At 44.3% G+C, this 14,213-nt stretch overlaps 1 protein-coding gene across 2 annotated transcripts in view; it reads left to right on the top strand.

Moving 5' to 3' along the window:
• Positions 1-10,367, top strand: part of LOC133444688 (immunoglobulin superfamily member 21-like) — a 35,231-nt gene extending 24,864 nt beyond the window's left edge. The window contains exons 6-10 of one of the 2 annotated variants that reach the window (XM_061722559.1): positions 2,123-2,639; positions 3,331-3,431; positions 6,646-6,838; positions 7,158-7,196; positions 10,126-10,367. In XM_061722559.1, the coding sequence (XP_061578543.1) occupies positions 2,123-2,639; positions 3,331-3,431; positions 6,646-6,838; positions 7,158-7,196; positions 10,126-10,205 (930 nt within the window). In that variant the 3' untranslated portion in view covers positions 10,206-10,367. Of the gene's footprint in view, positions 1-2,122; positions 2,640-3,330; positions 3,432-6,602; positions 6,839-7,157; positions 7,197-10,125 lie in introns of both variants that reach the window. The other variant, XM_061722558.1, reaches the window with a different exon arrangement.
• Positions 10,368-14,213: the final 3,846 nt, after the last annotated feature.

Here is a 14,213-nt window from a genome sequence, read left to right as displayed (position 1 = left end):
GTCTAAGGTCTAATTTCTCTGGTTTAAAGGCACATCTTTACACTGGCCTCCTTTCTGTCCCAGACAGATGTTAAATCCAGCTGCTGGTTTATAAATCTCTGAATGGTCTCAGACCAGTACACGTCTCTGATCTGGTGGTCCATGATGAACCAACCAGAACCCTCAGGTCGTCACGGCCACGCCTACTTCCTGTACCCAGAGTAACTAAACCAGCTTTTATTCTCCTCACCCCACTCTGTTCATTTTTATTTATATATTGCCTATTACAACAGAAGTTTTCTCTAGGATGCAGTGGCGAACTGTGAGCTACTACCACTGGGCCTTCACCTCATCACAGAGGAAAGAAATCATCGCGGAAAAAAGCAATAGTACAATGAATTGAAAGGGTTTAACAAGTGCAAATTTAATTAACGATGACAAGAATGTAAACAAATAGACCATAACGTCAATAACATTTTCCGCAACAAGAAACATTCTCAACTTCGCAAAACTGGAGAGCATTTAGGTCGTGTTTGTTTTCGTACGACCCGTCATCGCTGGATATCGCTGATAATGTTCGGTCTTGAAATGCCTTTCTACTTTCTTAACCTTCTCTTTTAATTCCAGTTCTGGAGTTGTTTTTTAATTTTTTTTATTTTTTCTGTGAAAGGCCGTCTGGAAAAAGGCGATGCTATCAAGCTAGCAACAACGTCACTCTTGTCTTCCGCCATTTAACTCCGTCTCTCCACCGTCTCTCACCACTCTGCAGAGATCTGATGTTGGGACTTCATGAAGGCCTACGATCTTTAGTTTTATTCCCGCCCACTTGAAATCAAACCGTGATTGGTCGATTTGCCCGTCACTCTCCACACCAAAACACATAGCTTGGCTTTCCCTGAGATTGGTGAAGTCCTGACCAATGAATGAGCAGCTAACCGGGCCTTAATAGAGACAGGCGATTTTGATTGGATAACCGGTTTTCAGGACATGAACTTGACAGTAAACTTAATTTTAGAACATAGATGAGAGAAAATCTGTTAAATATATTGTATTAAATTAAATGAGATAGAAATTTTATTGAATACTTTATTATTATTATTATTATTATTATTATTATTATTATTATTATTATTATTATTATCATTACATTTATTATTAGGGCCCGAGCACTGACAGTGCGATGGCCCTATAGTATCTGTAGGAATTTTTTTTTTCATCGTTTTTTTCCTCGTTTTTTTTTCTTCTGACAAAATGAGGGCCTTTTTGCCCCACTAAACGTGCCCCAAAAGTCACTAAATTTTGCACGCAAGCCAGGCCTAGCGAAAAATGTGATATTTAATGGTTTGCATTATTGGGCATGGCCTAATGACTCAACAACGTCCCCTAGAAAACTTGCCTCAAGCCCCACAATACGGTTTGACGTACATGCACGAAAATCAGTACACACCTGTATCATGTCGCAACTTAAAGAAAAGTCTCTTGGCGCCATGGCCGAAACCGAACAGGAAGTTTTGCCATTTTGAATTAATCGTGTAATTTTGGCGCAATTTATGCCATTTCTTCTGCCGTTAATGCGGCCGGAACCGTAATGTGCACCCAGCTGTGTTATACATCAAAATGTGCGTCTCGATCCTGCGACGATGGGCATTACTTTTCTCAGTCAAAAACGTTACCGTGGCGGCGATAGATGCGAAAAGCGCACCTCCCCTTCATCTGATTGGTCCATATTTGATAGTTCCTATTTTCTGCTATAACTTTTAAATGGTTTGACATAAAGAGTCATGGGTGGTGTCATCGGAGTCGGTTTTGAGTCCTTGACTTTTATCGGTGAAAATTGCATGCGCGAGGGCCTGTTCATCGCTGCTTGCAGCTTTAATTTGTTTTGTTTTTTTATTATTACATTCATTGAAATTTGATTTCTTAGGAAAAAGGGACAGATAAAATAAGCTTAGTCTTCTTTCTGTTCCCTTTCATTCAAGGAAAGAGATTTGTTGTAATTATATTGAACTGTTTTGTTTTGATTTTAATGAATTAAATAAAGAAATAAAAGAATGAAAGAGTCGACTCGCGCCCTGCAGACCTCCAGTGGACCTTGATGTGTAACATCTTCACTTCCTTCTGCTGCTTCTGTTCTGGTCTTCAGGTTTACTTCAAGCGGGACGGGGAGCTCATCGATGTGTTGCCAAAAACCAAGTTCTCCTCAGCTGGACTCCAGAATCAGGGTTCTAGTCTGGACCGGAACAGGAACCAGGCAGCACTGATGAGCTCCAAGGTTCCCACCAGGAGGGAACTGGACGATACCAAGCTCAAGAAGGACAGGAGGCCGACTTCAGGCAGCCAGAAGGGTCCTGATGGTCTCCAGCAGGGTCTCCAGAACCAGCAGGACCACCAGAACCAGGACCCGTCTGAGTCAACCCCAGAACCACCCCCAGAGGTGGTCCCTGAGACGGTGGTGAGCCGGGAGTTCCCCCACTGGGTCCAGAGCAGCGACCCGCTCTACCACCTCCAGGTCCAGCAGCAGGAGGTCCAGGACGGAACCGTGGAGGTCCGGGCCCTGCTGACCTGGAGCCTGAACCCCCAGCTGGACAACCAGGCCCTGTTCAGCTGCCAGGTCTCGCACCCGGGCCTGTCCATGCCCATGGGGGCCGAGGTGACCCTCGGTGAGTCACATGACCCCGTCACATGACCCCATGACCCCGAGGACACGCTGGGTGAGTCACATGACCCCGTCACATGACCCCATGACACCGAGGTCACGCTGGGTGAGTCACATGACCCCATGCTGGCCGTAGTGACCCTCGGTGAGTCACATGACATGTCATCATCATGAAAATCCTTGATGATACAGGTATGAATAAATGTACAAAAAGTATGTCTAAACATTCAACCTCAAAAATTCTCTGTTTGCAACATCATTCTTGGTCCAATGAATGAGATGTTCTGGAGGGATTTAGGTTTAAAGTAGGTGAACCTAAACAAATATGAGCGTTTAAAGTGGAAGATTTAGTCAGATTTCTGCTGTTTCTCTTCATTCACTTTGATATTTATACACTTCTGCTGGAATCTCATGTGCAGAATTATTCAAATAAACCTTGATCTCGTTGAGATAAACTCATTTTGGATGACAGCTCAGCTCTTCAGGACTTTCAGATGAAGACTTTTGATTTATCCTCTGGATTAAACAGTTAGTTATTGAAATGAAGGGAAAAGAATACAGTATCTAGAATACAGGGAGTAGTTTTTACTCTGAGGGAATGTTGCTGGAGGAAGACAGTCATGGAAACCCAGACTGCTGCTTCTCTTGCCTGCTTGGACTTCAGTAGTCCAACTTTGTCTTTTCCTGTCCCCCAGCGGCTCCCAGAGGCCCCAAGCTATCCATGACGCCCAGTACGGTCAAAGTGGGCGACACGGTGCGGATCGTGGTCCAGGGCTTCCAGCTGGGACCTTCTGCTGTGAGTTTCTGTCACAACAGACAGTTCAACCAGAAAACCTGTGGATGAATGTGTTAAAGGCAAGCAGAGATCATTAAAGTCCTACATCCACCTGCACAGCCACACAAGACCTTCACATTCGCAATAAAACCATTTCAAACACTCTGTTACTACGTTTCCATGCAGTCAAAATTCGGCTTAAGGTCAATATTCCGGTTACTGAAACATTGGGAATATTCCGTTTCCATACGTGAGCAAACAGGGTTATCCCTGTATACATGGTAACTGGAATCATTTGGGATATCGGGATCAAACCAGCGACGCACGGAGAACGTCATGACGCAATTCCCCTCATTTTTTTCAGCGTCTTCCAGCGGTGCTTGATCTGGTCTGGCGTTCCTACAAATCCTGCTTTGCGCAACGTTTCACTCACCTTTTTGTAAATATGGCTATCCTGGTACTTTCTACCGTCTAATAATGCAGAAATGTTCATATCTTTCATTACATTTATGAAGTGATTAGTCTCCTCCTGGTCTTGCATTTCTCCATGTTTATAAGAACTTCCTGGACTCAAAAGACCAAGATTCCTTGCTAAAAGAACATGCGCAGAAAACAAATTCCTTTTTTTTTTATTGTGCCCTTTGAGAAAAAAGTCAAAATGTCAAGAAAAAAGTCGAAATGTTGAGATTAATGTTGAAATACAATTTCAAGAAATAAAGTCGAAATTTCGTGAATAAAATTGAAATTTCGAGAATAAAGTCGAAAATTTGAGAATAAAGTTGAAATACATTTCAATTTTTTTCTCGACATTTCGACTTTTTTCTGAAAGTGCATAATGAAACGCTTCCACATAGATAAATGTTGATGTCTATGTGGAAGCATGGTCTATGTGGAAGCGTGATCGGATGGGCTATTTTCATCTGTCAAATCATCTGTCAACGTGGATCGTACGGTAGTATTTTCTGCCGAGGTAGGACACCTCGGCAGAACACCGGCTCGACATATGTCTCATTCATCCTGACGCACAGCAGAAACAGGCTGCAGGCAGCCGCTGCGCATGCTCAGCAGGCTCATTTATATGCAAATACAGTCGCCAGGTGCTTTGCATTGACCATTCTTGGTAAAAAAGTGGGCCTGTAGAGGGCGGGATATGATATGGGAATTGATGTGCGCAACCTTCCAGCTGGAATGTGATTCATAAAGCGAACATTGCGTGCAAGTGTGCGTGCACACGGTTTTATAAATCCGGATTTTTTTTTTGCGCACGTCATTTTCGGCTTTTGGGCGCACATGCACTTTTAGTGTGGCTCCTACACCCTCTTTTATAAATGAGGCCCCTGCTCATTAAATAATGTGCTCCAGGGCAGGGGATCGATTCAAATGTCAAAAATCGATTCAATTCAGATTCTTAAAATTCAGAATCGATTATCAAGATTTGATGTGATTTCATTCCAATATTGATTTGAGTTTAGCTGGGCATACACTGTGCGATATTTTGAATCGTTTGAGGCAGCCCCATCTCACACTGCACGACTAGATCGCTGAGTTCAAAAGTTCACAGCCCACGATTTATGGTCTCACACTGTACGACCCGATGCTCGGATGCGTCCCGTCTGCTCACACCATACGATCATAATCCTCCCGTTGGACCTCTGTGTACTGGAACTCGAGGCCGGTTTTGGGGCAGGGGTGGGCTGTTCCCACCCAAAGATGCGTCCTGCCCACCCGATCAAAGGTTATGGGGGTCCTTTATTTTTTTATAATTTAATTTTTTTATATATATAAAAAAAAATCCCAAAATATCTGTACCGTTTCTGATTGGGTGGGCACTGGGCATAATTTTTAGATACAACAATGAACGCATACCGCAAAAGTTGTGTCTCGGCGGAGGAACCCGACGTCCCTCCAAAATGAGCACAACACAGAAGTGTTCGGAACAGCACACAGAGCACACACTGAAGGCTGATTTATGGTGCCCCGTTACACCAACGCAGAGCCTACGGCGTAGGGTATGCGGCGACGCGCACCTGAATGTAATTATGAAAAAAAAAGACATACGAATCGATTTTTAGGAATTAATATGAGAATTGATTTTTTTCGATTTCTGCGATGTGCTCATACATCCATCAATAACACATAAACCCGACTATAACCGTCTCTAATAATGAAAGCAGGCCATTACCATGGTTACCGTGGTTACCGTAACTGTTTCAGTTGAGAGTTGTAGGTTCCAAAGCTCAGTGTCCACGGTTACATGATGTTTTTTAATTCAAAATGAATTATTTCGAATTAAATAATTCAGAATTAAACTATTTTCCTTCAAGTTTACATGGAAATAGTAATTCCGAATTGAGGTTTACATGGAAAGCACGTTTGATTGGCTTGATCCAATTCCGCTTAAGGTCCGGGGGTTGGGAAGGGTTCTTATTGGATAGGGGGGCGGACGTCTTTACATATTTACGTCTACTGGAAGAATACAAACATACTCGATTAGCAACAACAAGCTATTTATAAAATAAATGGTCTCTTGACCACCGTTTACTGCGTTCTGCCATCTTGAAACTTTGTTTGGAAAAAAAGCCCAGCGCGGAATATAAGCGTCATCGCGACAGACGGGCGAGGGAACGAGCAGCACAGAAAGACTGGAATTAATTTAAAGCGGAATTAGTGTATACATGATCACGGAATTATTCTATTCGGATTTAAAATCGAAATAAACCGGCCACTTACTTCGGTTTTAGTATACAGTATGTACTAAATAGTATACTTAAGTTTGGCACACTTTTGAGTTTTTATGCATTAATCCGGACTTACTATTAAGAGTGCACACGTCACTTCCTGCCGTTGGGAGGAAGTCACGTACACAGCAGCAGTAGCAGCACCACTATTTCCCGTTTATCCTGTCCGAAACAAGATGACATTATATAATATTATTATATACGAATATTATAATATTAATATTATATAATAATAATATTATTATACGTAATATTATATTTATGACATATACGTATCACTTAGCAACCAAACAACGCTGCATTGCATTGTGGGAAGTTTCTGCTTAGCTAGTGTCCATCAATCCACACTTATAAATTTCTCCGGAATGAGTATGGATAGTACATACTATTGAGTACGTACTAATGTTTCGGACGCACTAAAAAATCTTGCATACTCATTTTGCATACTCATTAGGGTGGAAGTGTGCAATTTCGGACGCAGCCCATGTGTGTTGCAGAGCGAGGTGTTTCCGGATCCCGTGTTCACCTGGACCAGGGTGGGGGGGCGGCTGCTGGACGGGAGGAACCACCGCGATGGCAGGGAGCTGGTTCTGGAGCGGGTTCCTGCCGAGCTGAACGGGTCCATGTTCCGCTGCACGGTCCAGAACCCCCTGGGCTCCACGGACACCCACACCCGCCTCGTCGTGTTCGGTGGGCATCGCCCCGTTGGCCACCCAGTACCCATCCAGCAGCACCAATCCAGCACCCTCTAATTCCACCCAGCACCCATCCAGCAGCACCAATCCAGCACCCTCTAATTCCACCCAGCACCCATCCAGCAGCACCAATCCAGCACCCTCTTATTCCACACAGCACCCATCCAGCACCCTCTAATTCCACCCAGCACCCATCCAGCACCCACTAATTCCACACAGTACCCATCCAGCACCCTCTAATTCGACCCAGCACCCATCCAGCACCCTCTAATTCCACACAGCACCCTCTAAAATGGTTCTGCTCTGTGTTCCAGAAAACCCCCAGCTGAAGAAAGGAAGGCAGTATCATGTAGGTGAGTTCCACTGGTTCTGAGTCCACTTCCTGTTTGGTTAACTATTACCCATGATGCTCCAGTGAGACCAGAACAGCTTCAGAGATATAAGATGTAATCACAGAGAAGCACTCAGAGCTAAAACGTTTAACTAGAGCTGGAGCTCTTTAGCGCCGCCCTAGTGGCTCCCTGGAGCTTTTTCAAAAATGTTTTAAAATGGAAATAGATGGGGGAGGGAAATATATTTTTTTGATTTCATATGGTTTCTGTAGGAGGACAAACATGAAACACATGAAACATTCGTAACGTTTCCCAATGCTGTAAAAATGTGTAGAATAAATATTACATTTCAACATTTCTGTTAAAGCGACACTACGTAACTTTTCCACCTTAATATAATATTTCCAGAGTCATTGTGATGGTACATCAACTTCCAACAGGTTTAATGACACCTCTGTCATGGTCTGAGGGGGTCTGTATCGCCTTCACTGGCACTATGTAACTTTGAGGAGCATGGTAGGAACCCTGCCACACTAAAAAACTACAAATCGTTACGACTTTGACTGCTTTACGGCATACGTCACTTCCCCCCCCTTCCCGATTCGCAGTCGAGACGAAAATGGGCGGGGCTTGGAGCACAGAGCTCCTCAGAACCTGTTGCTGCATTATGGCTGCAGCAGCTCCACACAACAGACGTGGGGAAAAGATCCTAATGGTTTAACTTTTCAACGGTTTCCTGCTCGGAGGCAGAACCACGCAGGCCAAGTATCTGATATAACAAAGTAAAAGAGTGAAAGAGTCGTCGGCTCGCTTTGGATCGCGGCTGTAACGACCAAACACCGGCTTCCACACAGTAAAGCCTGAATTATGGTTCTGCGTTAAATCGACGCAGACCTACGGCGTAGGGTACGTGGCGACACGCAACGTACGGTGCGTGTCGCCGCGTACCCTACGCCGTAGGCTCTGCGTCGATTTAACGCAGAACCATAAACAGCCTTAAAACACAAACACTCACACAGACGGGTCGGATCAAAACACGGGTTTTATTCCCCACTTCTCCAGCTAAACGCAGTTGCTCGCCAGCTCTCTGCGGTGCAATTAACCCCAATCTTCAGATAAAACTAGTTGTTTGTTGAGGAAAAAATATTAACTCTTATTTGTAGCTGCAGAGGAAAAAAATAATCTCACGAGGAAAAAAAAATATTGTTCACGCCTCGGAGCCTCTTCTGCATAATATAGCGGTCAAAAAAAAGAAAAGAGAAGTAAGAGGGATACAAAACATGTACTGTATTTTGTACTATTATACAAATTTATTGAAACACATGGCTCTTCAGTAGGGATTAATTATTATTATAATTAATAATAATTAATAATCATTATTTTCTCCATATACCGCTCCCTGGCTTCCTTGTTTAAGGTATCCCGGTAAATTCCAGTTCCTTTCCAGCAGTTTAACATCTTTTTTTTTGCGTTCTGTCTGTTCACTTGGTGAAACAGAAAAGCATCCCGTCTCCTCTCATCAAAACAAATGCACGCGACGGGACAGGAGTTTTCCGGCAGTACGCGCTGGTGCTCATGGGAAACGTAGTGTTCTTTCTGGTAAAGCACTACCGCTTTTGTCCAAAAGATGCCGCCAAACTCAGAAAAGCTGAAAGTTACGTTGTGCTGCTTTAACAAAGATTTGCGTTGGAGCCTGCGACACACGTTTCTACCAGCAGGGCGGCGCCAGGCAGGTGGCTGTTGTAAACAAACCAGCCAAAGGGATTGTTTCCAGAGGGAAAAAGAGGAGACAAGAGGATTCAAAGTTTCTTGGAGCGAATCATTTGCATTCATTGCCTGAATGTTTGCTCTGTAGCGAGAAGGTGTCCAATAACAAAAAGAGTCATGTGGAAAGACATTTCCAGGGAAGGGTTGCTACATTTGCAGCCAAGTTGGGAGGGAAAGAAAAAGTGCGATTGCAATACTTCTGGAGAAATTAGAGGAGTGCAAAAATAGATTTCAGAAGTGTATTGCATCTCCAAACTCCACTACTGCTGCAAGTTTTGTTGAAACCAGGGAGATAATAAAGCGTGGAAAACCTATTTGCAGACTTCAAAAACCAAAACTAGATAATCCAGACTCTCTCCGCTGAGACAGTGAAGGAAAGGGCCATTAAAATGGCAGCAACATCACCGATCAGCAAATCAAGGACATAAATTCAGCAACAGCATAATCAATTATTGTGTTGAGTCATCTGATGTGATGGATATTGAGCAAACTGCGCTTTTATGCAGGTCTGTGAACTCTTATGTATTTGTAGCCAACTTAGTCATTTTGATAGTAGGCTAATATAACTAATATAAATACATACAGCATGTGTTGCCTTCATTATAAGGCTTATACAAGACTTTTAATTTTTTGCGCCCCAGACATATTTGTTTTTTGTTTTTTGGTCCAATATGGCTCTTTCAACATTTTGGGTTGCCGACCCCTGCTTTAACCCAACAAAACCATATTTCATTAAAAACCAATGTGAAGGAAGTCCAGAACTTCTCTGACTCTGGCAGCTCAGTTTCTGTTTCTACAGATGAACCAATCCTCCACCTTCAGGATGGATCCCGATAACAAAACCTGGTTCTGGTCTGTGGATACAGAGACAATCCATCCGGCTTCATAGTTCCCGAAAAAACTTGGACATGAAAAAACTTGCAGAAGATCCAGACCATAGTGGTCTGTAGAGGACCTGCAGGTCTGGATCTGGACCCTAGTGGTCTGTAGAGGACCTGCAGGTCTGGATCTGGACCCTAGTGGTCTGTAGAGGACCTGCAGGTCTGGATCTGGTCCCTAGTGGTCTGTAGAGGACCTGCAGGTCTAGATCCAGGGGACTCTGGTTTCCTGGTGGCCCCCCAGGGGTCTCTGGTTTCCTGGTGGCCCCCATGGGCCCCTGACTCTAACAGTGTTTGTGTTGCAGTCATCAACGCCGTGAACCACCAGCCTCCGTCCATCTTCACCTCCATGATGCTGCTGCTGCTCACCTCTGAGCTGAAGTGACCCCTGACCCCGGAACCACCGAACCCTGCACCAACCAGAACCGGGTCCTGGTGGGACCACCGACCCCTGGAACCTTGGACCAACCAGAACCGAGTCCTGGTGGACTCCAGACGCCATTACTGCTGGACTGTAAAATCCTTCAGTTTAATAAAACTTTTTTGGTTTCATTAAAAACCACAAATTGTCTCAGATTTCTGGTCTTGAATGGAGCTGAAGTCCGTTATTCTTTAACGGTTCTCAATCTTTCAGGAAGGCCGTCTGGTCGCAGGTTCAAGCTGTAGTCCAGTTATATTCAGCCTCATGTGAGTTTGGTTCCTGTCCTCCTTCTCTGGAGGGATCCCACCTCCCTCGGGAAAATGGAGCCGAGAGCTGAAGCAAAGGACCAGTGGAGTTATTTTTGTAGTTTCTTGTGCTGGTCCCCCCCCCTCCCTTTTTTTCTTTTGTGTATGTTTGCAGGCCAGAGCTTCAGGAGCTGCATGACCTGCAGTCCCCCCTCTGATCATCCCACTGCTGCTTCCACCTGTCTGTATGGATGTCTGGTAGATGCTGCTGACATCCTGAGTAGGGATGGGAATCGAAAACCGGTACTTGTTAAGAACCGGTTCCCAGTGTTTCAATTCCTTGGAATCGTTTTCCTTTTTTGCAAACGATTCCCTTATCGATTTTATTTATTTATTTTATTTTTTCGTTTATTTCGGCATGTTTATATAGACACATTTCATCTCCAGAACATTATACATTGCATACTCAGCACATGACGAAAAGGGTACGGGAGAAGCTGACGCTTATCAAAGTCCCGCCCCGCCCCGATTTCAGTGGGTGTGAATGACGTCACCCAACGTGCGCATTCGCGCCCAGAAGGAAAACATGGGGGACAAAGCAGCATAAACGCTCGAAAGTTTGGTTACATTTTACCAATAAGGACGACAACAGGGCGACAATACTTGCATTACTGACATTTCAACAAAGGGAGGAAACACTAGCAACATGCTAAAGCATTTGCTTACACAGCATGCAATAACTTTCAATGAATGTCGCGTGTTTGATCATTTCCAAGTCTGGAGTGAAACTTCTCAACTTAGCAGCAGCGACAACATTAGCCAGTCCTCTGCTGTTAATACTGCAGCTAGCTAACAAACTAACAGTGCCTATCATGCTAGCGCCATTTGCCTTATTGTAAAACCTGCTATTACTAACTACTAACGTTAAATTAATCCCTTCTCATGCATTACATTTAGACGACCAATGACGAGAGACGTAGTCTGACTGGCTCAAAGGCTGGCAGCATTAGCTCCAGGCTACCGCTAGCTTCTCCTACCGGCCGCTAACAGGGAAGAGTATCAGGCCAGAATAGATGAATGTCACCAAGCAGTGACTAAGTTTGTGGTAAAAGGCTTGCACCCATTTGCCACAGTAGATGCCCCTGATTTTCGGTAGGTGAATGTGTTAAATTGTAGGCAAAGTTGATGCTAATCGACCTGTTTGTTCTCCTTTTTTCCAAATGAGAATCGATAAGAGAATCGATAAGAGAATCGATTCATTAAACAGAATCGAAAATGAAATCGGAATTGGAAAAATCTTATCAATTCCCATCCCTAATCCTGAGTCCCAATCTGATAATTGATCTGGGGGTATGTTCTGGGTCTCTGGAAAACATTTAAAGACAACTTGTATCGTAATAGATGCTTTATAAATACTACTACTACTACTACTGTCATTTAGCAGACGCTTTTATCCAAAGCGACTTACATCTGAGACAAACCATGGAGCAATTAGGGTTAAGGCCTTGCTCAGGGGCCCAAGGTGGTTCATCTTGGTTGCCATTCTGGGGCTGAACCTGGTCCTCCAGACCCAAGCGCACCTCTGTGGCCACTAGATTAACATTGGTCAGTATTATTAGACACTCCCCTTGACAATCCAGGGTCCAGGCCAGGATGCAGAGCTGCAGTCTTACACACTTCTCTGCTGCTTCTCCAGGACCAACACCTGCCAATAAAACTGTGGTTGCAGTTCCACGCCCTCCAAAAGTTCACTAGGTGCGGCGTTATAGAGGCGTCAAAAAAAAAATTAAAACCAATGTGCATTTGGTACCAATTAAAGGCTGAAAAATTAGACTACTAAATATACGGTCGTTAAGCTCCGAGTCTGTTAGTAAATGATCTAATTACAGAGAGCAGGAGTGATATTTTCTGTTTAACAGAAACATGGCTACAGGAGGAAGAGTATGTTTGTTTGAATGAATCGGCTACTTTAATCATCATATTCCCTGAAGTACTGGCTGAGGAGGAGGAGTCGGAGCGATCTATATCTCCAGTCTCTGGAGTTATAGATGAGGTCTAGAAGAGGTCTAGAAGATCCAGGTCAATAAGGTCTGTAAATGTTTTTGCTTGTCTGTTACATACGTGTCTGAACATACATCCAAATATAACATGCAAGCATGCACTCATACATCTAAATACACATGTACATAAAACATTGAGAGGGGAAGGTACACATACCTGTAATAATGCTGATCCCCTGGGCAAGTGACCACCGTCTCCCATCACGGCTGACCACCCAGGAGGCCCCTGACCTCCCAGAGAGCCCTCACCCCAGTGTTGTGCATGAACGCGTTCATTGAACACGTTCATTTCTGTGAGAACGTTGAACTGAACGCAACATATTTGCAAATAAAGAACGTGAACTTGTTCATTCTGCAGATCAGGAACTGGAATCTGAACTGTTCAGATTATGTGAGTTGCAGCTTCCCTGTTTAGGTCCAATTATTCCGGAATACATTTCACCATATTTAAAATACTGGACGAGACGACGACTTCACATTACATTACCCACAATGCAATGCACACTATCCTACCACGGGACGGTGGCCCGAGCCCGGTGCATCTTTACATGACCAGTGGAGAGAGAGATTACTACCTAACGCTAGATTAAAGTACAACTTTACTACCTTACGCTAGATTAAAGTACAACTTTACTCAATCAAAAATCAAAACATTTCAAGTTTGAAAAACTGACAATTATTTACAGATTTCATCATTTTAACACGTCTGATTTGTGATTCGATCTTTTAGTATTTTGCCCGGCTGCTTCTTGTTCTCTTTCGTGGCTTTGGTTCGTCTGAGACGTCCACGAAATGCAGGGGAGGATAGACTCCCATCCCGTACGACATGTTGACAGTGACGAGCCCGTCTTCACTGGTTGTCGAGGTGATGGTAGGTTTATTCAGTCTCTCCCAGAGTCGCTGTTTGATGCGTCGGCCCAGCGCCAAGGTTCCCGTTCTTGAACCTTTGAGAAGCAACCAAACAGATGTTACATGATGATCCTCCACTAAAGTGTACCAGTGTTTTTGTTTCCGTCATGAGTACAACTTTAGTAAAAAGGTGTCAACTTTAGGTTAAACAGACCTCAGCTGGTCCTCAACCACTTCTTTGTATATCTTTTGGTATTGCTCCACCGAGTGGTTGTGGATCCTGAGGGAGCCGTCGTCCTGCAGAGCAGAAGTAGAGGGTTGGCTGCTGAAGACCACATCGGAGAGAACTGGAGGACCTTCAGGTTCAGCGGTAGAAGAAGGTCTGGAGGGCTCAACGTCCGACTTGGAGGCTGACAAGAGGAGGGTGACACGCTCAGCGGCTCGGCAGGAGGGTGGGAAGGGCTGAGCTCCTCTACACGCTTCCTCTTGAGGGAAACGTTTGAGGAGCGCTGAGGCATTGGCTGTCAAGTACAAATTAGATCATTAACAAAGTCCTGCCATGAACTGGGAACCTGTCCAAGATGGATGGATGGATGGATGCATGGATGGATGGATGGATGGATGGATGGATGGATGGATGGATGGATGGATGGATGGATGGATGGATGGATGGATGGATGCATGGATGGATGCATGGATGGATGCATGGATGGATGCATGGATGGATGATCAAAATTACAATTCCACAAATGAACACTTCACGTCACATGTTTTTACGTCCTCATAAGAACAAATAAATGAACATGTCCCCTCAAGTC

The sequence above is a fragment of the Cololabis saira genome, chromosome 5, assembly GCF_033807715.1.
Source record: "Cololabis saira isolate AMF1-May2022 chromosome 5, fColSai1.1, whole genome shotgun sequence".
Classification (NCBI taxonomy): domain Eukaryota; kingdom Metazoa; phylum Chordata; class Actinopteri; order Beloniformes; family Belonidae; genus Cololabis; species Cololabis saira.
Note: the sequence above shows the minus strand (reverse complement) of the source record. Positions and strands in the feature narration are given on the sequence as shown.